Here is a 25,003-nt window from a genome sequence, read left to right as displayed (position 1 = left end):
TAATCTACAAACAAACATGCTTCTTAGTGGCCTGTCTGTGCACGGTTTGGCGACTGGAGCGGATTTGAGGAGCGGGAGAAAACGAGGTGCGCTAATTGCAAAGGGCCATTGGATACTGGATGTTTCGACTTGCCTGTACTTCGTATTCTAAACTCAGTTCTCGCAAAAACTGCCGTTCATCACATGTAATACTCCAAGTCTACGTACCTGGCCGTGCCGTTCCCGGGACATCCCATCCCCGCGCTGTGAGCAAAACCGTCGCTTTCGCGCTCATCAAGGGCTCTCCAACTTTCTGTCCGGCGCGGCCCATGCGCCCCTGCAACAATCGGCCTAGCCAACATTTCGTGTAGCCTTCTGCGACTAGAACAGGGTACCTCTGACTCCGGGTCAGTCATGCACAGCCTGTTGAAACCTTATTTGTGTCTCTGTACGCCCGCGCCACACGCCCGCATGCTCACAAGTAGGCACGTGAGAATGTCATCGACGATATGGTGAGGTGTTTGTGGGCTCACAGAGTGGTCGGTTTGCTCGCTGTGGCTCTTGTTCTGTAGATTTCTGGAGATACTGATGAAACTTGATACGGCGATATGGGCTCCCGTGGACTGGAAGTTGGTCGGCTGGAGTTAATACTTCTGCAAGCTACGTGCTTTATACCTTTCGTGCGATTACATTGCGCAGAAGCGAGCACGGCAGGATAGGACAGTACCGTAGAAGGTAAAGTCAGAACACGAACAGCCCTGGTCGATTTGACAGTTCTGCGAACTACTTAGTGTCGACTACTCTGGCATGTTATTATCCTATATAATATATAGTCATCCAATTTGCCAACGGTACAAATTAATCTAACTTTCCAAAAATGTTCGACGACAAAATCTATTCGTACATGCACTCGTAATACTTTCAACCCACACTCAGTCAGCTACTTTCGTATTCCTTCTGCAAAATATCCATCTCGTCCGCAAGATAATCAGGAACTTTGAAAGACCCATCATCGTTCAGATCGACCGGATCAGCAATTTCCTCGCGAAATCTGGCGTCTTCAGCCTCGGCCGTCTCATCATCTGAAAGTATACTCGCTTCATATCTCAGACGGTCAGGTTCTGATTTGTCTATTCCTTGTTTAATTTTGGTCGTCCGCAATGTGAATATAAAATCTCTGGCTTTCGATTCCCGTTCCAGCTCAATTTCATCTTCAGAGTCATCCAGCCCATGGATTTGTAGTTGCGGTTGAATATGGCTCGACCGCGTGATATCTAATAGCATATCCAGCAATCGCCCATTCTCGCCATTCAATCTCCGTAGTGCCTGTCGTGCAGAACTGCTCATCTCTTCCAAATTCTCATTCTCCCGCATCGCAATCGCAAACCTACGGCGAAGCTTGCGATACTTCTTTCGAAAGGACTTGTACGGTGGCCGTGAAATCGTTGATTTGCTCGTACTTGTGCCATTCCCAGTTCCCAAACTAGATTGTGGCTCCACTGATTCTACTGCTCCATTTGTTGATTGATCCGTAGCATAAACATCCTGAATCGATGATTCATGAACGTTTCCCAGTTCTTGCGAGTCATGCGCGACATCTGGATTCCCTACTTCGGTCTTTGGACTCTCGGCTAATGTAGGCGGCCCATCATCATTTGCTGTAGACATTTTTCAATCTGGCCTCGGTACTGATTTTAATACCACAAGATTCTTTAGCTTGACTCCTTGATAATCGCCGTTCTCTTTGTGCTAGTCTGTCTAGTCGTCATAGAAAGTGACACTGAGTTGAAGTTCACTGGGGTTTTGAATCCGCATAACTGTCTAGCAGACGCTACGTCTTCGCAGGGCGCTTCGGTACCTCCCCAGTTCGATTGTCTCGAGACCCTTGTTCATACTAAACCTTCGGGGTTGGGTTGACAAGCACGTCTTTAATGAGCCGATCCAGATCCAATACTTCGGCTTATATTGGCTGTTCTTCACTCGCATTTCCCGAATTCGACGCCTTTAGACTTAATAGAAAGAACAGTTTGCAAAATGATCCTCGAAAAGTCAATTCATGACAGATTTTCACTTCCAGAAGATACGCCGTACTCGTCCGAAACGCTCGTTAACATCGCCGGTATCCTGGTTCATCTCTATGGCGTCGAGGAGCTTACTGCCGAGCAGCGGGAAGATGTGACGGTTCTCTTTTTTGGCCACGGCCGAACTCGATCGTACAAAGACGGCGAAGCTTTAGCTCATCAGCTTCTCTACAACTTCAGTCAGAAGCCTCATAAAAAGGGTATTGTAGTAGCTACGATGGATAACCGAAATCACGGTATCAGGAAGGTGGACGACGTTGCAATGTAATTATGAACTAAACCCAAATTCCTTTCTAAATTGAAAATTCTGAGTCAGCTAACAATTTCTTTCCATAGAGAACAATGGGATGGTGGAAATCCAAATCACGGCCAAGATATGCTGTCCATGGTGTACGGTATAACTGTGGATTTCCAGACGATCATCAAGTTTCTCGGAGCATATGTCTCTGAGTTGTTCAAACCTACCGAGTTCATTGCTTCTGGAATTTCTCTCAGCGGTCACGTTACATGGAATCTTCTTGCTACGGAGCCACGCATAAAAATCGGTATCCCGGTTGTAGGCACGACTGATATGACCGCTCTTCTCATTCATCGACTGGGTGACTACAAAACTGTCGCCGACGTTCCCGAAGGTACTCCGGAATGGCCTAAGGCGCTCGAAATTCTCATGAAAGAACGTGATGACAAACTAGCATTGATCAAAGATAAAAAAATTCTTATTCTCAATGGTGATCTCGACACGCTTGTCCCGGACCGATTCACTAAGCCCTGGGTGGAAACGTACGCGAAGTACAACGACGTCACCTACATCCATCAGGAGGAAACTGGCCATTATCTCTCCTGGTTTTTTGTGAACAAAATCACCGAATTTGTGTTGCCAGAGTTGGAATGAAGACCAAGTTGTTAGATTCTTTACAAGAATAAATTAGATATTATATTATACAGCTGAAAATAATACTTCAGCAATAGAAATATTTCAAACATAACTACCGAACGGACGTGCAAATGCAAATGATGTTACAGAAAAGTTCTTGCTTGTAATGCATAACCCAATGAAAAATTAGAACATATGATATCAAACTCCAAAACTTAGTGAGCAATTGCGTCTTCCAAGTATATTCATACGAGACTCGAACGAGAGATAAAATCATTCGGAATTAAAATCGATGGCGCTTGCTGCTGGGTGTTTTAGCGTCTGGTAGCTCGATATCACGATCTCGGTCTAACCGTCTCTTATTATGAAATCCGAATGATGCATGCTCAGAGGATCCGGCATTTCTCACACTTGAACTGACGGTGGACGTCCCGTTTGTTACTGTAGGAGCAGACGCTCTGTTCTGCTCCTGCTGTCGTAGCCGTTCACGGGTGATTTGTTCCTCAGCTTCTACTTGAGCAGACAAAGCCTGAAACAAAACGTCTTCGGGAGCCAGTATTAGATAATCTCTAGAACCTAGAGCAGTCGGATCTGAAAGCTGAGCCGTCCGATCGAGCTGAAGTTCAGAATTAAACGAAAACTGTCCGGAGGGTGCAGTTATATTTCTCATTGCACTTCCAGACGACATAGTATATTCCATGCGGTTTGAGTTATCAGTATTAGATGCTGCAGAGGATCCACCCGAGGAAGAAGTTTGCCGGCTGGGACTAAAATGGGGTTTATCGTCTGCAACTGGAATCTGTTCTTGCTCAAAATCTACTGACTCCTCTCCAGACTTTTTCGCCAGTGCCCATCTATATACATCACCTCCAGATCTAATAACGTTCAGCACATCATCGAGTGCTTCCAAGTATCCCTCACTTCGAGCTCGTCCTATCTGCTGATTTGCAGATCGATACAGTTTTGTAACATTCAAGGCAGCCTCCTTAAAATGTGAAAGTAGCTGCGATGCATCGTCGTCGTGGTCCACAGCTGTCGTTTGAACATTAGAAGCATTAGTCGACGCTATAGGAGAAGAATGGTTCTGGTTCAAAGATGTTCCTCGGCGTGGAAGGTTGGAGGACAAAGAAGAAAGATCCATAATAAATATTATTTCCGTTATTCTTGATCCCAGGTCTCAGAATACACAACTGATCTGATCTGAGTTCTTGTAAATTCTTTTTATGCTCGTCGTGTGATTTCGTATCCGCAAATTGACCTGAACTTACACTTTGCTCTTTTTGCGAGGATTTGCTCCATGTATGCCGGTGCGGCGCTCCTTTGTGCTCTTCGCAGCATATCCAGACAGTTTGTCATGCGTTTGTGCTGTCGACAAAACGAGGCGTTCGATACTGTTCTGAGCCGCAGTCACACATCCACGCTAGGGGATCTCCCGTGTCCCAGCAATCTCTACTGTGTCCAGATTTCTCCTTCCTTTCAGTTATTTCTATTGTCTTGTGTTTGCGCCAGATTTTGCGTGTTGTGTTCTTACCTGTTTCAATTCGCGTACAATTCATTTCGATAGTTTGCCTTTCATATATTGCTGAGTATCTTCGATATTGTGAGCATTTTCTCCGCTATGCCGTCCACAGTGAAAGACGAGGAAGACGCGTCGCAGGTGCTAGCCACCTCGCAGACTCCTGCAATTGAACAAGTTTCTGAAGAGGAAGAGGAAGATGATGATGATGACGAAACCAATGAACAAGCTGTAAGGTCCTTGCTGATTTTTTGTGCTCACTGTGACTGACAGTTGCTCTAGGGATCGGATAGTGATGACGATGAGGTTAAAAAGAAGCACAAAGCAGTGCTCTTATCCAATAAGAAGCGTCTGGATCGGCAAAAGGTGGGCGATTCGGCGAATGGTATTATGACTGAATATCTAACGATAGTTTACTTTCTAGATTCTTGACTCAGCTCGGCGGTTTAAATATTTGATTGGCTTAACAGGTATGCGAATGGCTTTCTCAATCGCCTTCAGAATTTCTAACTTTCGTCTAGATCTGTTCCGACATTTCATCGATATTCGTGCCGAGCAGGATGCAGAAATTAAAGAAATTCTTGAGGAAGCAGACGTCAAACCCAAGCGTGGTCGTCCGAGAAAATCTGGTTCAAACAACGACCACAGACACAACAAGACCGAGCAGGAAGAGGATGAGGAATTACTGCTTGAAGAAGAGGAGGATGGCAGTGAAGCTACTGTTTTTACTGAATCGCCGTCTTTTATTTCTGGGACTATGCGTGATTATCAGATCCAAGGTCTCAACTGGCTTATTTCTCTTCACGAGAACGGAATCTCAGGTATTCTCGCAGATGAAATGGGCTTGGGAAAAACCCTGCAAACAATCTCCTTCTTAGGTTACCTTCGTTATGTTAAAGATGTGAAGGGCCCTCATTTAATAGCCGTTCCGAAATCTACTCTTGATAATTGGTCGCGCGAGTTTGCCAAATGGACTCCGGAAGTCAATGTATTTGTTCTTCAAGGTTCAAAAGAAGTGCGAAATGAGCTCATCAACGAACGACTGTTGACTAGTGATTTCGATTGCTGCATCACGTCTTATGAAATGATTCTTCGGGAGAAGTCTCATTTGAATAAGATTGCTTGGGAATATATCATTGTGGACGAAGCACATCGTATCAAGAATGAAAGTTCGATGCTTTCCCAAATCATTCGTGTTTTTAACTCCCGTAACCGTTTACTTATTACTGGTACTCCTTTGCAAAATAATCTGCACGAGTTATGGGCTCTGCTCAACTTTTTACTACCCGATGTATTTTCAGATTCAAATGTTTTTGACGAATGGTTTGAAAGTCAAAACTCTGATCAAGACACTGTTGTCCAGCAGCTTCACAAAGTTTTGCGACCGTTTTTACTGCGACGAGTAAAATCTGATGTGGAGAAATCTCTTTTGCCCAAGAAAGAGCTTAATGTTTATGTTGGCATGTCTGATATGCAAATTCGATGGTACCAAAAGATCCTTGAAAAGGATATTGATGCTGTGAATGGCGCTGGTGGCAAACGTGAATCTAAAACAAGATTGCTCAATATCGTCATGCAATTGCGTAAATGTTGTAATCATCCTTATTTGTTTGAGGGTGCAGAGCCTGGCCCTCCATATACGACTGATGAACATATTGTTGAAAATGCTGGCAAGATGCTGATGCTTGATAAGCTTCTCAAGCGTATGAAGGCACAAGGATCGCGAGTGCTGATCTTTTCACAGATGAGTCGTATGCTTGACATCTTGGAAGATTATTGCTTGTTTAGGGAATATGAATATTGTCGAATAGATGGTTCCACTGCTCATGAAGACCGTATTGCTGCGATCGATGAGTACAACAAGCCGGATTCCGAAAAGTTCATTTTCTTGCTTACTACCCGTGCAGGAGGTTTGGGAATTAACTTGACAACTGCAGATATTGTTGTTATTTATGATTCAGATTGGAATCCTCAAGCCGATTTGCAAGCCATGGATCGTGCTCATCGTATCGGTCAGACCAAGCAAGTGTTCGTGTTTCGATTTGTGACTGAGAACGCTATCGAAGAAAAAGTTCTGGAGCGTGCTGCCCAAAAGCTGCGGCTAGATCAGTTGGTCATTCAGCAGGGACGAGCACAAAGTCAGGCTAAAGGAGCAGCATCAAAAGATGAACTGTTGTCTATGATTCAGCATGGAGCACAGGCAGTTATATCGAACGGCAGTTCAACTTTGCAGTCCATGGATGATATCGACGATATTCTTCAAAAGTCAGAAGCCCGTACCAAAGCCCTCAACGATCGATATTCCAAGCTTGGCTTAGATGATCTACAAAAATTCACTTCCGACTCGGCTTATGAATGGAATGGTGAGGATTTTGCGAAACGTAAGCAAGGAGTTCAATTTAACTGGATTAACCCTGCCAAACGTGAACGTAAGGAGCAAACATATTCGGTTGATAAATACTATAAAGGTGTTTTGCAAACTGGTGGTCGTACGCCTGGAGCTCCGAAAGCTCCTCGAGCTCCAAAGCAAGTTCATACACAAGATCACCAATTTTATCCTCATCGACTTATCGAACTCCACGAGAAGGAAACCGCATTTTTCCGAAAGCAGCAAGGATACAAGGTTCCCCTACCCGATGGCGAGGAAGAAGATTTGGATGAACGAGAGGCCGAGCAGCGGTTAGAGCAAGATGAAATTGATAACGCTTCAGCGCTGACTGAAGCTGAGGAAGAAGAGAAACGGCAATTGGCTAACGGAGGATTCAACAATTGGTCTCGCCGAGATTTCACACATTTCATTCAGCTTAACGCTAAGTATGGCCGGCAAAATAATGAATCGATTGCATCCGAAATGGAAGGCAAAACATTAGAAGAGGTCACGGAATATTCTCAAGTTTTCTGGGATAGATATAAAGAGATTGAAGGATACGATAAATATATTGCACAGATAGAGGCTGGTGAGGAACGAGCGCGAAAGCTTAATCATCAGCAGAAGTTGTTACACATGAAGATATCTAAATATCGTGCACCTTTGCAGCAATTACAAATTCAATATCCCGTGAATAATTCGAAGAAAGTATACTCGGAGGAGGAAGACCGATTTTTGCTTGTCCAATTAAGTAAGCTTGGTCTTGATCGGGAAAATCTCTATGATCTCATCCGAGACGCTATTCGGAACTCCCCGATTTTTAGGTTCGACTGGTTTCTACTTTCGAGAACACCTTTGGAGCTATCTAGACGATGCTCTACCCTGATTTCTTGTGTGGTGCGGGAATATGAAGGGTCTTCGCGACGGACTAAAGATCGTGAACGTGACGATGATGAAGATGATACTGATGTGGTAGTCTCTAAGAAGGCAAAGAAAAGTCATCGACGTCGATAGATGCGTTTTTATAATATTATTTGTTTGACTTTTGTTAGAGTTTATTAGAAATAAATTTATATACAAGAAAATAGAACGAATTTAAGACGCGAAATAACGCGAAACTTCGGCACTAAATTTGGTCGGTCGAGCAATTCTAATCTGACTAGGCTCCTCTTTGACTGTGGGTTTGTTCTCTTCTTTCTTGACAAAATAGTCCTTAGAAGGTTCTTCTGTATGGTCAAAGGATGTTTTGGCTGAATTGTTACTTACCGAGAGATCAGAATTAATAGAACCAGAAGGTCCAGATACACCAGAAACAATGCGTCCCACAAATCCTTTCAGATTACTGACGAGCGCAGAGCTGGGTACAAGCGTATTTTCTCCCCTGTCTTGAACAACATGCAAATACGATCTGCGAAGGGATGCAATTGGATCATATTCGCGGCCATGCTCGATCTTTGGTTGTTTACGATATTCTGCAAGCTGAGTATCATTTGCTAAACCATTCTGGAAGTCCGAGTCAAGCAGATGTTCTTTTGCGTTCGCGTTGGTAGTTGCTCCAATGCTTGTGCTGTATCTGCGTTTGACAATCTTGGGTTCTGATATCGACTTTCGCGGTCGGCCCCTCTTCTTAGGCATATTGACTGAATCGATATTTTCCTTGACTTCTAGTTTGGCTTCTAATCCTGTTGATGGTATAGCTGGGGTTGTGGAAACAGCATTTGTAGTTAGATTATGAAACAACTCGGCCTCCGTCCTATGATTTTCATCAAGATTCGAGTTCTTTTCCACTTTCGAGTTCCGACGTGGCTTCCTTAGCGATTCGCTTTGTACAGTCGATGCTGATCTGATTGCATTTGTGATTTTGGGTGGTTCTGTACGATCTCCGGAAGGCAAATCTTCTAATAACAAAGTCTCCTTCCGCTTGGAATTTTCAAAGTCTGACTTCCTTGATTGACCGCGCTTGCTTTTACTTGTAGTTTTAGCCGCTCGAAGGGTTTCACCAGAGGTTTCAATTTCAGAATCATCCTGTCCTCGATATCTTATCTGTTTGTCGACTTCATTTCCATCAGCGGACATATTGCTATTACTTGCGACGTATTGTGTGTTTCTACCCAGATTCAAAAAATCAGATAATACGGAGGTTTCAAACCCGCCATCAAGTTGACTTGTAGGAATGTCATCATCCAACTCTTGCGACTCTTCATGCGCAATAAAATCCGCTAGAGATCCCTCCGACTCTGACGACTCATCAAAACTGGACAGTGAGTGCTTTGCTTGAATTGCCTTTCTGTTCCTAATTGCTTTCGGCTGCACAATTGAGTCTGATAATAATGTTGACGCACTGGTGAACGAAGTATTGACATCATCTGGCATAAAAAACTTCTTCGGTGGCCGATTCTCCTTCTTCTTTGTGCGCGTTTTCCTAAGTGTAGAAGCCTCTGCTGCCTCGTTGTTTTCAGGAGGTATATAGAATTCTTTCTCCTCAATCACAGGAGTTATATCTTCAGGCAGAATCCGAGGACCAGGCACAAAATCCAGCCCATCTAAATTCGTCATACTTTCTTGGATTGCTTCATACTTCAGTAACGCTTCATCCCACTTTGATCTCTCAGATTCGGTCAACAGCGCGACAATCCGGCCTTTGCGAAATCGTCCTGTACGACCCATTCGCTGTAAGACTCGAACGGGAGACGCTGACGCGTCAAAGCAAATAATCATATCGACTTGACCGATATCTAAACCTTCTTCGCCAACGCTGGTTGCTATGAGAGTATTATATTTGCCTTGCTTAAATTCGTCCAAAGTCTTTTCGAGTTAGCATATTTGTTCAAATTTGAAATAAATATTTACGAGTATGTTACCTGTTGTTGGACTTTCTGCGTCATTCCAGAAACCGTCTCGCCAGCTTCCTTCTTTGATGCCTGTCCGAAAAAAGGATGCGATAATGCGGACGGAACCCACTTTTCCAACGTCCGCTGCACTTCCATAGCGGAACTGCGATACTCACAAAAAATAATCACTTTTGACTGCTTTTCTATCACCTCTTCGTCTAAAAAGAAATCAGTCAAAATGCCGACCAGTTTCTCAAGCTTTTCATGACCAATAGTTTCTACTTCTAAATAATTTTTCACAACAGATTCCATATTCGCCCATTCTGCACCAACTATTTCGGATGCCCACTTTCCTGGCTTCTTTTTGGAATTGAATTGCTCCTCCTTCCACTGTTGCACAAATTGCCAAAAAGGTTTTATCCCGTGAAACCGAATCAATGGAACGCCATGAGCGATTGAAATCAGTGCCGAGAAAATGGCATCATATTTGAAATACCGAGGTTTGGCCATTCGTTGTGTCATCATTTGATTCCGCGCTTCATTCCGCGCCATTAATAAACCGTATAGTGATAATCTGGTAGGATCACGCTGGAAATAAACTCCCCCATTAACCAGCTCTGTAATCAGTGGATATAAAACTCTGCCAAACGCATCTAAAATATCTTGACAGGCAGGTGAAAGGGCTGCAGAGACATGCTCTACTTCCGTGCCACGAATATATTCGGCGACATCTTGAGACTTTTCAGTCCGAATTTCTGCATGAGATATGCCCAAATTAGTGACTACTTCTTGAACAGCTTCGACTGAGGAACCGGGAGTAGCAGACATTGCCAACACCCTGAATTGTTGATTGAACCGAGCTATGAACTGAACAACTGCAACATAGGAATAATCTCCAGTCGCACGATGAGCCTCATCAACCACCAAACAGACAATACTTTTAGGATCAACCACTCCAGCTTTTAAATCTTTTTCAAACGTCTGTGGAGTAACAAAAAACACGCGCTTCTCTTTCCAAAAATGCACTCGAGCAGCTGGCGGCGTTGTCGATCCCACCAACACTGCTGTATCGTCTCTTGGTATTCCGACGAGACGGTAGCAGGCCTCGGCTTGCTGAGCAACTAATGGTCTCGTCGGCGCCATAAAGACAACTTTAGAATTCATCGTCCACCGATAGAAATTCAGCATAACTACAGCTGCAATCAGCGTCTTGCCCAGACCAGTCGGAAGAGAAACCATTAAATTGCAGAGAATCGCTCGTTCAGATATAGCTCTCTGATATTCTCGAATCGGTACATTAGTAGGATATTGCCATGACTTGAGCTGGGAGTCATCAAATGTATGAAGACGGCGTGAAGGTGGTGAAAGATAAACTGGATTAAATGGTCGTGCTTGTCGCTGAATAAACGGTGCCCGTGTGGATATTCCTGCAATTCGCTTTCCAGCCTGAACCGTACATCCAAATAAATTCACCTGTTTCATATCTGTTCCTGACCCTTGTTGGCGATCTCTCTGTCGTGACCCAGTGTTGTCCAAGTGTCCACTGTCTTCCGTTCCAATGCTGTTGGTCTTGTTTCTAAGGCCGATCCCAGAACGAGCTCCTAAATCAAGTATACTCTGCGTAACACTGGAACCGCTCGAATTCAGTGGTCTTGAAACTGCAGCTTGGACTAATTCTTCATCTAAATCAGAACTCGACAGCCCTTCAAACTCCTCTTCTGATATTGTGCCTCCTCTATTCTCTATTCTCGGGTTCTCGACTCCACTCATTAATTATTGATTCCCGTTTTGCTTGATAATTGTAATGCTTTTTATATAGATCGAAAAATTTGCTATGTCATTATTAAGATCAGCCTGATCCAGCGTCATTTAGAATGCAGACTTCACTGAATAATCTGACGGAACGCGATACGCGTTCAGAGCAGAACAGCTCACGTTGTCACCTGACTCAATCCTTTTAATCTTCGGTAAAAATCTATTCAGGTATCATTTGTTCATAAATGAGAATATCATTAAAAAGTACTATATTCAAACTTTACATTATTCTGAAAAATCGCTTGGATATCATAGGGAATTCCAATACGCAAAATCTAGAGCATGATATCTTTTCCATTTCTAAGAAACGGAAAACCAAAAACAGTGTCAAACCACGAACATCAGAATAAATGTGCCAAAACAAAAGCAGTCATAGATACGAATCAAAACAAAAATAATAGTGAGTTATTGGGGATGAACATTTATGTACGCGGAAGACTCAGTATACGTAAAAATAAACCACTCACCCTCTCTTCCTCCAAAATAAATCTAACATAGTTGATGCAGAGTGAAGGAAAATAACAAAAAATGCCAGGTCAGAATCGCACCCAGCGCAATCATAAACCGCGACCTTTATTTTTAGTGACATTTTTGTTATTCTGTACACTCTTGTGTAGAACATGCTCCTTCATGAACATACTTGAAATGCCAGCACACAATGAAAGAAACGTGGAGCAATACATGACGATATGGAAAGCGTCCAAGAAGCAGCTGATCACTATAGGCTGATATGCCTCTGGAATGAGACGTATCTGATCAATATCATCCTGAACACGATCGATGATATCTTGCGAGCCAGGTCCTGTGATCCTTTGCTCCAGACGAGCAGCTAAAACGTTCTGGTAAATCGCAGCAGCTGTGGCAACACCAACTGTGGCGCCGATAGTACGGAACCCGTAAACTACAGCAGTGCAGACAGCCTGAACTTCATGAGGAATCGCGGCGATGAGACCAACCAGAGTAATTGTGTAGTAAAGACCAGCGCCAAATCCAGGAATGAAAAGAAGGAACGAGACAATAAGACGAGGAGTTTCAGTACCAATGCTCGATAAGAAACACATACCAAAGAACAGGCACGTAGCAGCCAGGATCGAGATAGGAAAGTAACGTCCGGTGCGAGTCATATAAACACCAGCAGCAAAGGAGCCTGAAGCAGTACCGATAAATTGCGGAATCAGTGTGGTGCCAGATGAAGTAGCGTTAACGCCGCGAACCGTAAGCATGTAGAGAGTAACATAGAAAATATTGGTAAAGTAGCCCATGGACATGAACCAACCCGTAAGAGCCGAGCCAGCGACAGTACGATTACGGATGACGGAAATGTCTATAACAGGTTCCTTAGCAACGGCGACTTCGATGTAGGCAAATAGGCAGAGAATGAGGACAGACAAAATCAAAGATCCTAGAATAATAGGACTTTTCCAAGCAAAATAAGTGCCTCCAGCAGAAACGCCAAAGAGGAAAAAGCAGAGGCCAGCAATCAGAGAGATGGAGCCAGCGAAATCAATACGAGCAAGCAAGCGGCGATCGAAAGCAACCTTGGGAAGTTCCAAATTAACCACAATAGCAGTAATTGACATTAGAATAATCGGTCCCTGAAGAACAAAGGTCCAACGCCAACCAAATGCTTCCTGCATAAGGCCACCAACGACACCACCGATTGCAGCTCCAGAACCGTAGACAATATTTCCAACTCCCTGGAACATACCACGCTGACGAAGGGGAACAATATCAGAGAGTACAATGGCGTTCATTGTGAAAAGGCCGCCGCCTCCAGTTCCAGCGATGACACGAGCAGCGACGAGAAACCAGAGATTGGGAGCAACACCACACAGAACAGATCCAATACCGAACGAGACCTAGAGAGATGAGACAAATGAAAAAAAAAAACCCAAAAAAAACAATAGTTAGCATACATTGCAGAAAATGAGAATAGGCTTGCGGCCGAAAATGTCGGAAAGCTTTCCATATAACGGTTGGAAAGTAGCCTGAGATATAAGATAGCCAGTAACAATCCAAGACACAGAACGGAATTCGTTGAACTCAGAAGCGATGGTAGACAGTAATGTTGCCACGATGGTAGAGTCGATAGCCGCAAGAAAAACGCCGACTTGAAGAGAGAAGAAAATTGTTAATAGCCGGCCAGTTGTAAGGGCTTCTTCTTCAGCCTCGTCGGCAGCAGCGTCGTCAGTCTCTTCGAGATTTTCGATGTCGAGAAGACGATCGTTTTCATTTGGCTCCTCGATAATGAGCTCAGAAATTTCAGACGACATTATATTCAAACAACTAAAAGATATGATAGCAAATGGGCGATTGGAGAGCAAAAGGGAGAATAATAGTCACAGATGAGTCAAAATGAGAAGAACAAGCGAGCCAAGATAACACAGCTAGACTTGGAACCAAAGTCTGACCAGTCAATATAGTCCAAAAACAGTCTAACTAAGTGTCGTCTAATCTCGTCTAATCTCGTCTAATCTATTGGATTCCAAACCTACCACTCCAATTTCCAACCAATTTGTCAAAGAAAAATTAAAAATTGTAAAGGAAAGCGAACGTGCTGTGGGATAAGATGGCGTAGCAGGTCCGCGCTCGCCGTGATAATCAGCAAAGTTTCCAACGTATTTTGGGGTTCGTTCTACTCGTCCTGCGAAAAAGGGTCAAATTAATACTTGAAATTAAGCATATTTTTGAAGGTCTAAGGTGTATAATCTTGCTGAAATTTTTATTTTTATTTTTCAGCCAAATTTGGGCCCGGAAATGGCCTATTTCGAATTATATCTCCAACAGAGATAGTTAAACTTCCCCGATAAGAAACCTCCCCAAAAACTTTGGTGCGGCGTCCAGTTCATTAGAAAGTCTCTATCGTTTAGATTGCCATTTTAGACTTTGAACTTTTAGAATCCGTGAAAGTGATAGCTAGCACACGAGGAGAATGCAATTAAGATACAGTGATCAATCTTATATGGAATTGTCCATTCAAAAGTGTATATATTATTGCACATATTATATAAATACAGTAACTAATAAAGCCCTTCCTTCTCCAGAGCCTCCTCAATAACCTGTTTAACCAACTCTTTATCCGCCATTGCAACATCCGTGACGTTCTTAGGCATGCCTGCAAGCTTTTTGAACGCTTCCGGAAGCACTTTCTCATCAAACGAATACGAGCTGTCAATTCCCTGGAGAGCCGAGTCGACGGCATCGCCAAATTTGGCCGGATGTGCTGTCGAAAGAGAAACAAAATAAGTTTTCCCGTCGTCACGGCTAATATTTCTGAGGGAAGCCGTAACTCCCACAGCGGTATGAGGATCAACAATGTATCCTCCAGAAAACGCGTACACTTCGCGAATGGTTTCAGTTGTTTGTGCATCAGACACACTTTCGGACGAAAACTCTTTTCTACCAGCTTCAAGAACTTTACCTGCAACTTGTACACGACCAGTCGATTTGAGCTCGACCATCCATCCTTGCAAAATTTTGCCAGCCTCGTCATTATTGGACGCGAGTTGTTCACGAGCAAGATACCACAACAAGCGTTCAAAATTTGAGCTAATCAGAATATCCATTGCGGGCGACAACGTTTCACACACTGCAGCATCTGCACCATCTGTCTGTTTTGCCCGCTCGTAGACGCCGGTCTTCCAAAACCGATCGAGAATATCATTCGAATTCGTGGCAACAACGAGCTCTGCGATCGGCAACCCCATTCGTTTGGCGTAGAAGCCAGCGAGAATGTCGCCGAAGTTGCCCGTCGGAACAACATATTTTACTAGCGGCTTCGGGTCATGGCTTTTCCGGACAAGAGAAAAGTATGAATAGAAATAATAAGTAATCTGCGCAAGAATACGGGCCCAGTTAATAGAATTGACCGCACCAAGGTGATATTTTGCGTTGAATTTATGGTCGCCAAACAACTCCTTAACGATATCCTGGCAGTCATCAAAAGTGCCCTTGACAGCCAAATTGTGAACATTTGCGTCTGTGACCGTGGTCATCTGCATTTCCTGAACTGGCGATACTTTTCCTTTCGGATGTAAAATGAAAATCGATACGTCCTGCTTATTTCGCAGCCCGTAGATCGCTGCTGAGCCTGTATCCCCAGAAGTGGCACCCACAACTGTCAACCGCTCGCGAGTGGGATCGTCTGCAGTCTTGCCCTGGTTTTTGCGCGAAAGGAAATATTCAAACAGGTTACCAACAAATTGGAGCGCAACATCCTTAAATGCGTACGTTGGGCCGTGGAAAAGTTCGAGTAAATATAATTTCTTCGTCTCGTCGAGTTCAATCAGCGGGGTGATCTCATCTTCCCGAAATGTTGAGTAGCTTCTATTAACTAAGTCCTTCAAATCTTCCGCCGGAATCTCATCCCGCGATATATACAACGACAACACGTTAAACGCAAGTTCCTGAAAAGTCAATTTAGACCACGCATTCAAGAACCCTTCGGGGGCAGAGGCAATTTGGGCTGGAATAAATAAACCGCCCCCAGGCGCTAATCCCTGTAATACAGCCGATTCAAACGAAACATACGGTGTCCCGGAACTCCGTGTCGAGAGGTATTCTTGCGACGTCATTCTGAGAAGTAAGTAATATTAACGTATATTCGATCTAATTTGTACCTAATTTTTAGAACATTTTTTTTTCAGGATTCAATTTTTTTTGGCTATTAATGAATACCTCGACTGGCACGTGTTTAATGAGTCATGTGATGTGAAGGAGTGATTCTATGAAATTTTTTTCACTTGAACCGTAGTACACTATCAGAAAATACAATATAGTGATGGCAAATATTCTGATATAATATTAAAGTAAAGGTAAGAAAATCAAACAGAAGTTGCAAGGATTATAACAGCGTCCAATCATCTTTCCATTTCCGAACTTGATGACGACAAACAGCTATTCTAAGTTTCAGCCTTGTATGAGCAACAGTTTTTAATTCAGTCCTGCGCAATCTCAGAGATAACAAGACTAATTCTATATAGGTTCGTACATACAAACACCAAACTGTTATAAGGAATGGAGATGAAGAAAGATAGTCTATACGACGAGCGGACTTAATACTCGTGTTGAAACTACTTTCGGTGTACAAAAATTTTTATGAAAGCGTCGGATCCTTCTTTCATTGATACGGTCAATTGTTTAAAACACATGTTAACAGCGTAATTTACAGAGCCTCTCTTTCTTGTAAGTCGGATATATGCTGAACAATATGGTACGTTTAATCATGCCAATAGCTAGATCTCGATGATTACATACAATTCACACTGTGTGATTCTCCGTGATCTTAAAAAATTATACTGATTTAATGAAACTGAGAGATTTTGCTATTGTTATTTATTATTTCAAAGCTAACAACAAAGCCTAATAGGTGACACACCGTTATAGATTGGCATGCACGTATTGATGTTTAGCAGAACTTGTAAAAATTTATCTCCTAATAGAATAATGATCATAGTACAATAAATCTAATTGTGTATTACTAGTTATACAAGAGCGCGATTAAAAATTAAATTACTTTGCTTTATAGCCATACGAGCCCACTGACCAAGCGCAACCACCAATAGGAACAAAAAAACACAAACATCGAGAGATTTGAAAAATGCTAGTCCTACGTCACGCGGAAAGTTCACATGGCACAGATAACAAGACTTTATGCAAACAGACGACTAGTGCTTGCATCACCAAGAGAAGAAAAAGAGACTAATATTAGGAATGAAGCCCGACATTCGAGTTGTCACAAGAATGTTAAAATGACCACAAAACAAAAGAAAAGGTCATGGAAATTAAAGCGTTTGAAACAGGAAATTAAACGGATAACGAGAGGGAAACACACATGCCGAACCAAGAATGAATATTAAATAAGAGTGTGCAGTGCAGAACTGAGATCATCTCGAAGCTGAGAGCCATTCTACTTAGACTCAGTAGCAGCCTCGACAGGCTCGGCAACTTCAGTGGCAACAGTCTCAGTGGTCTCAGGGACCTCCTCGACGGCCTCGGCAGCAGCAGGTTCAGCAGCAGATTCAACAGCAGGTTCGACAGACTCCGTGGCGACAGCCGGGGTCTCGGTGGCATGGTGAGACGTAGACTTGGGGACAGCCTTGTGGAGAAGCTTCTTGATCTTCTCATTCAAGCCGGAGGGAATGAACGAGCGACGCTTGTGTGCCCGATCGGTGGTAGCAGTAGCTTCGACGGGAGCCGGAGCAGCAGGCGCGACCTCCTCAGCAGCGGCAGTAGTCTCCTCAGCGACGACTGGCTCGACGACAACGGGTTCTTCGACGAGAGCTACATAAAATGTTAGTACACGGCCATGAAGAGTACCAAAGAGAAGAGATCAAACGTACCAGGAGCAGTTTCAACAGCAGCCATTTTTTTGTTTCGGTTGGGTGTAGTTAATTCGAGTAGTAGAAGTAGAACTGAAGTACAGTAGCTTTGACGATAGCAGAAATGCTGGATGATAACTAGCAGGCGTGCAGATCGAGTCTAAGATGAGCAAAAGAAAGGGAAGAAATGAAGAGCACGAAAAGGCAAGTGGGCGGTATAGGCGTATTTATAGAACCAAGCGAGCTGGTGAGAGTAGGGGCAGAGCAAGTATGAGGTCATGTGCGCTGGAGCATTCTCCAATGCGTCGTCTACGTCTACGTTTCGTCTACCTGTGAGATTAAGGTGCGGGCCATCCTAACGGGGAAGTGTCTTGCTGTGCGGTGCTTGTTTGGTAGTCTTGGTCAACTGTTCAAGTGGTCAACTGGTCAACTGGCATGGGGTGCAATGGTGGCAGGCATTACGTGTATTCCTAGTCCGCATAGGATTGGGTTAAGATGCCCTCAATCCTGCCGTCCGCAATACAGCAACGTACAGCGCAGCTCGCAGAACCGCCGACAACAGCGTATTCTACACGACCCAATCCATCCAAACCAAAACAAAGCAGAAAAAGATCTCGTGCCTTCCTTTGTATCAGCCAAACAATCGTCAACTCTAAACGGAAAATCAAAAACAACGCTATCGGCCAATTTTTTCGCCACAGTTGTGGGTTAGGGATATATCTTTGTGGATCGGGTGAACGTGCGTTCATATTTGGATAGCGGCGATTATGTAATCCCAAGCGGCGGAAGAAGGAGCTGAGGGTGCACAGGGAGGGAAAGGAGTGTGAGTTTGCTATGAAGTTGCTATATAATAATATTACGCTGTTCTACTGAGATACTGGCGCGTACTTGATACTGCGCAATTGCATGGTAAAAGCGAACACATTTCTGTTCTCGTAGTTCCTCGGTCCCTGCTCGGCTAATACCCTTTCTCGCAGTCCCTTCTCCCTTAATCCCCTGGCCTCTCTCCGAAAGCATGCTACGGCAGGCTGCTGCAAGCCACGTCGTCATCGACTTCATCGTGTCTAAGTCGCCACTCGTTTCGCCGCGTCACCTGATTCCACGATGCTAATTTGGTATTCCAGTAATTTATGGGTTGGCATGAGCTGGATTTTGCGTGAATCTAGCTGCCACACGTGCTGGACAGTCATTCCTGTCCGCCTGTCTGCCTGCCTGCCTGCCTGCGCATTCTTAGAGCACTTCTGATAGTCTTTTCTTTTGAGATGATCCCACATTGATTGGGTTTATGGACATCCCTCGTTACCATGTACTACTTACACTGTTACTCCAGTCCGCAAAGCAAACATTGCGCAGTAATTCACACAGATGTCGTGTATGCAGAGTGCAGTGCCTGCCTATACGCGGATTCAACGTACGGCCGTAGCATTCAGTTTCGCAATCGCAGCAATAGCTCCCCTGCGATTGCGCCACCAAAATGCTTGTAGCATGAGCGCAGTTCTTTCCCACGCGTCCTCGTGAAGAAAGTGTCCTGCTTCACCAAACACCTCCAGCTGATATTTCCCCTGCATTTGTCCGATCGTGAGTTCCTTGTCCAGTCGGTCAGTTCCCGCCAATATCAGCATTCGCGAAGTCCGAGCAGAAAGAAATTTGTCACTCAGTCCCGTGAACCATCCTGCCCAATGCCGTTCTGTCGCGCGCAAGTCAGTACGCCATTCCAATCCCTGGCCGCTCTTCTCGGATGGGCAGACTAACGGCGGCACAGACACGAGCGCACTCTCTTGACACCGTAATGTATGTGTCTTTAAATGCCACCGGATCGCTTCATTCATATTTCTAAACCGTTCGGGTCGTGTATCCAAGTAGCTCTTCATGCTTGCCAGAGCCTCAATTGCAGACCCTTCCACGACGTCCAACACAACTAGGCCGCTTACTACTGGTAAATCCTCCTTCGCGGTCCCCGGCCAATACTGTTCCAGCTTGTCAACCCCTTCCGCGACAACTGCTCCTCCGAGCGAATGCCCCACAAAGACGACCTCGGCACGGCCAGTCGTCGGTCCGTGTTTCCGTATCACGTATGCGACGGCAGAAAGAAAATCTTGTGCCAGAGTCTGCAGAGATAAATCTTCTTCGTCGCTGCCCGTATTGCTAGTCTCACCATGACCGCGACAATCAAAAGCCATCACTCCCACCTCAGGTCTCAACTCGTGAATTCTTCGGGCAACTAGCGAAAAAGTCAACGCACTAGATCCAGCACCATGATGAAACATGATCCAGCTTTGCTCTCCTTGCACATTCGGATCTGGCTTCGTGTAGTACATTGCGTATGACGAGCCTTCGCCTACCAAAGGCACTTCTTCCCGAGTCTCCCAGTATTTTGACCAATCGACCGGTTCATATACGGATCGTCTAGGTACCCTGTTCATGTTAATTCGGATCTCGGCTCAAGATGTAGGTGTTCTCATACCTAGCAGGAACGGAGAAATCAGTAGTTGAAAGTAGTTTGTCACCTTTCGGTAGATCCAAGCCAGACAATCTGATCGGTCGAACTGGTGACTGAACTGTTTCTTCGACTTCATCCTCGTCTTCTTCTCTAAAACTCTCCTTCGTTGCAAATTTTGACTTTTGCATGCTTTTTTGCAGGTCTGACATTTTCCAACTCTTTAATTTCGAATTGCTGAGTTTGCAATTTCCATTCGGATGATCTAATCTGGATGATAAAACTGAAATGATTCACACAATCAACCCTGATCAGCATCTGTAATGATTCATCTCAGATCACTCTTTCGTCCTAATAATTCGACGCTGTCTCGGAATCTAAACAGAAAATATCTAAGCTTACGTAGTAAGATCTATAAAACGCTTCATAAATTTTGTAAACAATGATTGCATTGGGGCCGTGCCGAGTGATTTCAACCAGAGTGCAGATCACATGTCCTCATCTACAATAATGCACACAACCCATATTCACACTCGAAAAAATCGATTATATTTCAGTTATAAACAAAGATATACAATCTTGCATCATTGATATCGTTCAATGAAAATCAGCTATTTTGAATTATAATTTGAAGGCCCCAGATGTTCAATCTTACACATTTACAATATCCGCAATTCAATCTCACCCTCATCCACTTTGTTTAAACAATCTTAAAAGTCAGACAAACAAAGATCCAAATAAATTATTTGCTCTTCTTAGTCTCCTCTCCATCTTTAAACGCCGATGAATCCTCGTTCCATGCAAACAACACGTATCCAAGGACAACAACATTAGCAATCAATGCTGAGCTTAAACCGGCCCATAATCTGCTGAAGTCTAGAATTATTGATATTAGCACTTGTTGCCATTCATTCCGTGGTTTTCATCACAAAAAATTTCTGAATGGAGGAGACTATCAAACTCACTTAAGACGTTCAGAGCAATATAGAACGATGATAACGGTGCAACGACCATAGCAACCGTAAACACAATCAAGGCCGACATGACACCCCTAAATATGTCAGTTGAAATCCCTCTTCACTCTGGTGGAGTTGTTCAATTAAATTGGCATACTTTGGAACACTCATGTTAGGTGCGATAGTAGTTGACTTTGAAGAAGACGACATTTTGATTCTAGCAGAGTATAAATTAGTAAGAATCATTTAAGCAATTAATTCACATACTATTAAGTACTGTTGATTGAGTTGAAAAAAAATGAATCGATATTGACAATATCCTCACAGATTACAATCAGGATTGAAACCTGGCAAGAACTAGAATGCGATAACTGGAACAAGGTGCGGCTCCCCCCTCACTGACTTTCTGACCAGTGTTTCTCGGTCGTTCTCATCTATCTCCAGCCTAGCGTTAACTTTCTTACTATTTTCTGGTGCAATATTTGGTTTATTGTTATTGCATGTTACGAGTAATTTTCAATTGGACTATGCGGATTTGATTAATGTAGGATACCAAGTATTTCGACTACGTAAAGAATCACAATCAGCTATTCTCAATCTATAACAGACTGTTCAGCTAAGCTAATCCACTCAACTCAATCTGCTCGACTCCCCCAATTTCAGCCTGGACTCTATCTAAGTAGCATTACCTGACCATCAAACTTTCTGCTGTCATCTATTCAATGTCCGTTGTCAGACGTAATCCGCAGCAAATTGTTCAGCAAGCCATCCAAATACTTCGGACTAAGCCTCACAGTGGATTACAAAATCAGTCTCGGAGACCACTTTCTCTGTTAGCCCAGCAACCAAACAAGAATCTGCTTTTCTCCACTGTGAGTTATATATTAGTCATTCGATTTCAATTAGCTTACAATCATCAAGATGTCGACCTCTGCAACAATGAAAGCTTGGGTTGTACCTGAAAAAGGCGGCCGCGATATTCTCCAGTACCAGGACGTTCCAGTACCAACCATTTCTAGTACACAAGTTCTCGTCAAGAATGAATATGGTGGATTAAGTAAGCTTAATTCTTATTTCTACATCCAATACTGTACTTGAATCTGTTCCTAACATCTGCTAATAGATATGGTTGACTCGTATTTCCGAAGTGGTCTGTATCCTCAGACATACCCCTACATCACTGGAAGAGAAGGTGCAGGTAAGGTAGTTGCGATCGGATCTGAGGTAACGTCTTTCGCAGTCGGCGATCGTGTTGCGTACATGGTGACTGGTGCCTTTGCCGAGTTCGTTGCAGTTCCTGCTGCAGGTGCGATCGTGAAGCTTGCAGACTCGATTCCAACGCAGATCGCTGCTGCCAGTATGCTTCAAGTTTTGACTGCTTTAACATTGGTTAAAGATTCATATGCGGTCAAGCCAGGCGATTTTGTATTAATCAATGCCGCGGCAGGTGGTGTAGGCCAGATTCTGTGTCAATTGGTGAAATCCCTTGGGGGCCATGCCATTGGCTGCGTTTCCACAGATGCCAAAGCCAAACTCGCTTCAGCAGCAGGAGCCGAATATGTTATTAACTACATTGAAGTTCCTGACTACGTACCCAAGATCATGGAGATCACAAACGGGAAAGGCTGCCAAGTTGTTTACGATGGCGTCGGCAAATCTACGTTCAACGATTGCTTGAGAGCAGTTGCGCGTTTGGGCTCCGTCATCACGTTTGGAAACGCAAGTGGTCCTGTCGATCCGCTCAATTTGATTACACTCTCGCAGAAGAATATCAAACTTATGCGTCCAACGCTATTCAATTATCTGACGACACCGGAAGAATTCAAATACTGGAGTGGCATTTGGTTGGATTATTTGAAGGACGGGAAGCTCAATATTGCAATCTACAAGACATATCCTATTGCGGAGTATGTTTCTGCTGCTGAAGCCTTGGAAACTCGAAAGTCGACCGGTAAAGTTGTGTTGAAGTATTAAGTGAATAAATAATTTCTTTCTTGCGCATTCAAGCCGCATGATCTGCCATGTAATCAACATCTGAACTAGTGAAATCAAACCAATCAGTTCATTGTTCAAATGAGTAATAGGAGACAATTTAATTTATGACTGCGTATTGTTTATTAGAATGGATAGCAAGATAGACATTTGTTCAGCGATTTCGTTCGAAAACAAAGTCGCAGGCCACGACGGCGTTCTTCAAGATGCCTCTGGGGCCGTTATAATCAAGCCGGCGTCGCCTTATGAAGTCGACTTTTACACGACAATTTCACAACATCCTGAGTTAGAAAATATCATTCCTCAATTCTACGGTACGTTGCAATTGACTCAAGAATCGATCGAATCGATCGAGTCAAAAGCAGAATCCCAGACACTGTCGATGAGCCATTTGATAACCGACGTCGAACAAGCCATTGTCTTGGAAAATGTAACAGCCGGATTCACCAAACCGTCTGTGATCGACATTAAGCTCGGAAGACAACTATGGGACGATCGAGCATCACCAGAGAAGCGTGCGAGGTTAGATGCGGTCGCCAGTAAAACAACTAGCGGATCATTGGCATTAAGAATAGCTGGCATGAAGATTTGGGATCAGAATACTTCACAATTCAAAAGCTACGACAAAAACTATGGCAGATCGTTTACAGCAGAAACAATTAAAGAAGGCATAAGTGCGTTTTTCCCCTCCACTCTGGGTCGAGAAAGACAGAAGATTGTTCTTCAACGGATAATCAGCAGCGTCAGTAATATTCAGACTGTTCTGGAGAACGAGGAACTTAGAATGTATTCGTCGAGCATTTTGATTGTGTATGAAACCGATTTAGATGCTTTTGATATGGTTTTGAAGTCTGAGAATACAGACAAAGAATATGAAAAGGAGCAGGCCGAAATACAAGAAGAGGAGGAGGATGAAGAAGAACTAGAATTCTTGGACACAATCGAGCTTAATGGCATTATAGAAAGAACACTAGATACGAAAGAAATGAACAACTCTCTGGCCGATGAATCTGACGATGAGTTTGAAGAAAGAGAGCTATGCATCGTCAAACTAATCGACTTTGCACACGCGAGCTGGACACCCGGCAAAGGCAAGGACGTTAACATGCTCGAGGGCGTCGTTAACTGTCGACTATTATTTGAAAACTTACTAAATTCATTATAATGTAACCAGAATATGTTGGATTCGAGCCTAATATGCTCAAAATGCACAAAGAATCAGATCTGGATTAACGACAGCTTAAGGACGAGAAGAATGAAGGTCAAATACGTTTGTATGAAAATCTCAAACGCAGATGGACGAAATAATACGAATCATAAGAATCCAACCTGATGAGTCGACTTATCTCGAGTAGGCAAAAAGTGACAGATCTGGCCAAACTGTCTATTGGGGTTGATTATTGAATCAGCCAGTAATATTATCCAAACATTGTTTTTCTTCTACGAGACCAACAGCCGGTCATCCACGATGACCGCTTGTTATCACGCGATATCGATAGCGATAACACGTCCATGCACAGCAATACTAGCAGCTGTTAGCTGTCTGACTTATCCGTCGTTCGGCGGCAACATGCAGAACAGCCAGCCAACCAGAGTGACTGACCGACAGACACCCCACACAAGCTGACCCACACGAGCAGAATCTGCATCGACCAAGTGTATCGTGTCTCCACTATCGACTATTCGAGGGCTGTGAGATCGAGAGCCAGTGCCAGCAGTCGAACGAAACCCTCAGCGCCATGACGTCTCGATTCTCGAGCTCCTCGGTCTGTAGGAGACCGGCTGCCGCTGTGATTTTCGCACTAACCCCTTCCTGATATGGTAACCCAACCAG

At 43.8% G+C, this 25,003-nt stretch overlaps 11 protein-coding genes across 11 annotated transcripts; 4 read left to right on the top strand and 7 right to left on the bottom strand.

The window, feature by feature from the left end:
• Positions 1-778: 778 nt before the first annotated feature.
• Positions 779-1,809, bottom strand: V1516DRAFT_667153 (IEC3 subunit of the Ino80 complex, chromatin re-modelling-domain-containing protein). The gene has a single exon (XM_066920796.1). The coding sequence runs from the start codon at positions 1,645-1,647 to the stop codon at positions 916-918; it is 732 nt and encodes a 243-aa protein (XP_066779454.1). The 5' UTR covers positions 1,648-1,809; the 3' UTR covers positions 779-915.
• Positions 1,810-1,932: 123 nt separating this feature from the next.
• V1516DRAFT_667152 (Alpha/Beta hydrolase protein) lies at positions 1,933-3,000 on the top strand. Its single transcript, XM_066920795.1, has 2 exons — positions 1,933-2,324; positions 2,397-3,000. The coding sequence occupies exons 1-2, from the start codon at positions 2,014-2,016 to the stop codon at positions 2,950-2,952; spliced, it is 867 nt and encodes a 288-aa protein (XP_066779453.1). The 5' UTR covers positions 1,933-2,013; the 3' UTR covers positions 2,953-3,000.
• V1516DRAFT_667150 (uncharacterized protein) lies at positions 2,982-4,198 on the bottom strand. Its single transcript, XM_066920794.1, has one exon. It carries the CDS (start codon positions 4,073-4,075, stop codon positions 3,218-3,220), a length of 858 nt encoding a protein of 285 aa, XP_066779452.1. The 5' UTR covers positions 4,076-4,198; the 3' UTR covers positions 2,982-3,217.
• A 584-nt stretch (positions 4,199-4,782) lies between these two features.
• Positions 4,783-7,903, top strand: V1516DRAFT_667148 (SNF2 family N-terminal domain-containing protein). Its single transcript, XM_066920793.1, has one exon. The coding sequence runs from the start codon at positions 4,923-4,925 to the stop codon at positions 7,830-7,832; it is 2,910 nt and encodes a 969-aa protein (XP_066779451.1). The 5' UTR covers positions 4,783-4,922; the 3' UTR covers positions 7,833-7,903.
• On the bottom strand, positions 7,857-11,554 carry V1516DRAFT_630733 (uncharacterized protein). Its single transcript, XM_066919939.1, has 2 exons — positions 9,680-11,554; positions 7,857-9,623 (listed from the first exon to the last, which is right to left on the bottom strand). The coding sequence occupies exons 1-2, from the start codon at positions 11,417-11,419 to the stop codon at positions 7,914-7,916; spliced, it is 3,450 nt and encodes a 1,149-aa protein (XP_066779450.1). The 5' UTR covers positions 11,420-11,554; the 3' UTR covers positions 7,857-7,913.
• A 467-nt stretch (positions 11,555-12,021) lies between these two features.
• V1516DRAFT_617676 (major facilitator superfamily-domain-containing protein) lies at positions 12,022-13,737 on the bottom strand (the record flags this gene model as incomplete). Its single annotated transcript, XM_066919375.1, has 2 exons — positions 12,022-13,323; positions 13,381-13,737. 2 exons carry the CDS (start codon positions 13,735-13,737, stop codon positions 12,022-12,024), a joined length of 1,659 nt encoding a protein of 552 aa, XP_066779449.1.
• A 690-nt stretch (positions 13,738-14,427) lies between these two features.
• V1516DRAFT_667144 (tryptophan synthase beta subunit-like PLP-dependent enzyme) lies at positions 14,428-16,109 on the bottom strand. The gene has a single exon (XM_066920792.1). It carries the CDS (start codon positions 16,036-16,038, stop codon positions 14,485-14,487), a length of 1,554 nt encoding a protein of 517 aa, XP_066779448.1. The 5' UTR covers positions 16,039-16,109; the 3' UTR covers positions 14,428-14,484.
• Positions 16,110-18,813: 2,704 nt separating this feature from the next.
• Positions 18,814-20,698, bottom strand: V1516DRAFT_1092 (Alpha/beta hydrolase family-domain-containing protein). Its single transcript, XM_066918592.1, has 3 exons — positions 20,249-20,698; positions 19,102-20,199; positions 18,814-19,004 (listed from the first exon to the last, which is right to left on the bottom strand). The coding sequence occupies exons 1-2, from the start codon at positions 20,431-20,433 to the stop codon at positions 19,191-19,193; spliced, it is 1,194 nt and encodes a 397-aa protein (XP_066779447.1). The 5' UTR covers positions 20,434-20,698; the 3' UTR covers positions 18,814-19,004; positions 19,102-19,190.
• On the bottom strand, positions 20,642-21,495 carry V1516DRAFT_667133 (vacuolar atpase assembly integral membrane protein vma21). The gene is made up of 4 exons (XM_066920791.1): positions 21,445-21,495; positions 21,335-21,394; positions 21,187-21,272; positions 20,642-21,097 (listed from the first exon to the last, which is right to left on the bottom strand). Exons 2-4 carry the CDS (start codon positions 21,385-21,387, stop codon positions 20,964-20,966), a joined length of 273 nt encoding a protein of 90 aa, XP_066779446.1. The 5' UTR covers positions 21,388-21,394; positions 21,445-21,495; the 3' UTR covers positions 20,642-20,963.
• Positions 21,496-22,053: 558 nt separating this feature from the next.
• On the top strand, positions 22,054-23,199 carry V1516DRAFT_667130 (uncharacterized protein). The gene is made up of 2 exons (XM_066920790.1): positions 22,054-22,234; positions 22,301-23,199. The coding sequence occupies exons 1-2, from the start codon at positions 22,099-22,101 to the stop codon at positions 23,149-23,151; spliced, it is 987 nt and encodes a 328-aa protein (XP_066779445.1). The 5' UTR covers positions 22,054-22,098; the 3' UTR covers positions 23,152-23,199.
• A 100-nt stretch (positions 23,200-23,299) lies between these two features.
• On the top strand, positions 23,300-24,334 carry V1516DRAFT_693824 (inositol polyphosphate kinase-domain-containing protein; the record flags this gene model as incomplete). Its single annotated transcript, XM_066923908.1, has 1 exon — positions 23,300-24,334. The coding sequence occupies one exon, from the start codon at positions 23,300-23,302 to the stop codon at positions 24,332-24,334; it is 1,035 nt and encodes a 344-aa protein (XP_066779444.1).
• Between the last annotated feature and the right edge of the window lie 669 nt (positions 24,335-25,003).

This window comes from Lipomyces oligophaga, assembly GCF_038497815.1.
Source record: "Lipomyces oligophaga strain CBS 7107 unplaced genomic scaffold V1516scaffold_1, whole genome shotgun sequence".
Classification (NCBI taxonomy): Eukaryota; Fungi; Ascomycota; class Lipomycetes; order Lipomycetales; family Lipomycetaceae; genus Lipomyces; species [Lipomyces] oligophaga.
The sequence above is the reverse complement of the archived record's forward strand: the minus strand, read 5'-3'. Positions and strand labels throughout refer to the sequence as shown.

What these genes read in the sequence shown, in the direction of transcription:
- V1516DRAFT_667153 (XM_066920796.1), bottom strand. Translation starts at nt 1,647, where the DNA reads ATGTCTACAGCAAATGATGATGGGCCGCCTACATTAGCCGAGAGTCCA.
- V1516DRAFT_667152 (XM_066920795.1), top strand. Translation starts at nt 2,014, where the DNA reads ATGATCCTCGAAAAGTCAATTCATGACAGATTTTCACTTCCAGAAGAT. An exon ending in AAGGTGGACGACGTTGCAAT is followed by an intron (nt 2,325 to 2,396) that starts GTAATTATGAAC and finishes TTCTTTCCATAG; the next exon opens with AGAACAATGGGATGGTGGAA.
- V1516DRAFT_667150 (XM_066920794.1), bottom strand. Translation starts at nt 4,075, where the DNA reads ATGGATCTTTCTTCTTTGTCCTCCAACCTTCCACGCCGAGGAACATCT.
- V1516DRAFT_667148 (XM_066920793.1), top strand. Translation starts at nt 4,923, where the DNA reads ATGCGAATGGCTTTCTCAATCGCCTTCAGAATTTCTAACTTTCGTCTA.
- V1516DRAFT_630733 (XM_066919939.1), bottom strand. Translation starts at nt 11,419, where the DNA reads ATGAGTGGAGTCGAGAACCCGAGAATAGAGAATAGAGGAGGCACAATA. An exon ending in CGCAGAAAGTCCAACAACAG is followed by an intron (nt 9,624 to 9,679) that starts GTAACATACTCG and finishes TAACTCGAAAAG; the next exon opens with ACTTTGGACGAATTTAAGCA.
- V1516DRAFT_667144 (XM_066920792.1), bottom strand. Translation starts at nt 16,038, where the DNA reads ATGACGTCGCAAGAATACCTCTCGACACGGAGTTCCGGGACACCGTAT.
- V1516DRAFT_1092 (XM_066918592.1), bottom strand. Translation starts at nt 20,433, where the DNA reads ATGTCAGACCTGCAAAAAAGCATGCAAAAGTCAAAATTTGCAACGAAG. An exon ending in GATTTCTCCGTTCCTGCTAG is followed by an intron (nt 20,200 to 20,248) that starts GTATGAGAACAC and finishes TAACATGAACAG; the next exon opens with GGTACCTAGACGATCCGTAT.
- V1516DRAFT_667133 (XM_066920791.1), bottom strand. Translation starts at nt 21,387, where the DNA reads ATGTCGTCTTCTTCAAAGTCAACTACTATCGCACCTAACATGAGTGTT. An exon ending in CCTAACATGAGTGTTCCAAA is followed by an intron (nt 21,273 to 21,334) that starts GTATGCCAATTT and finishes TGACATATTTAG; the next exon opens with GGGTGTCATGTCGGCCTTGA. An exon ending in TATTGCTCTGAACGTCTTAA is followed by an intron (nt 21,098 to 21,186) that starts GTGAGTTTGATA and finishes CAATAATTCTAG; the next exon opens with ACTTCAGCAGATTATGGGCC.
- V1516DRAFT_667130 (XM_066920790.1), top strand. Translation starts at nt 22,099, where the DNA reads ATGTCGACCTCTGCAACAATGAAAGCTTGGGTTGTACCTGAAAAAGGC. An exon ending in GAATGAATATGGTGGATTAA is followed by an intron (nt 22,235 to 22,300) that starts GTAAGCTTAATT and finishes ATCTGCTAATAG; the next exon opens with ATATGGTTGACTCGTATTTC.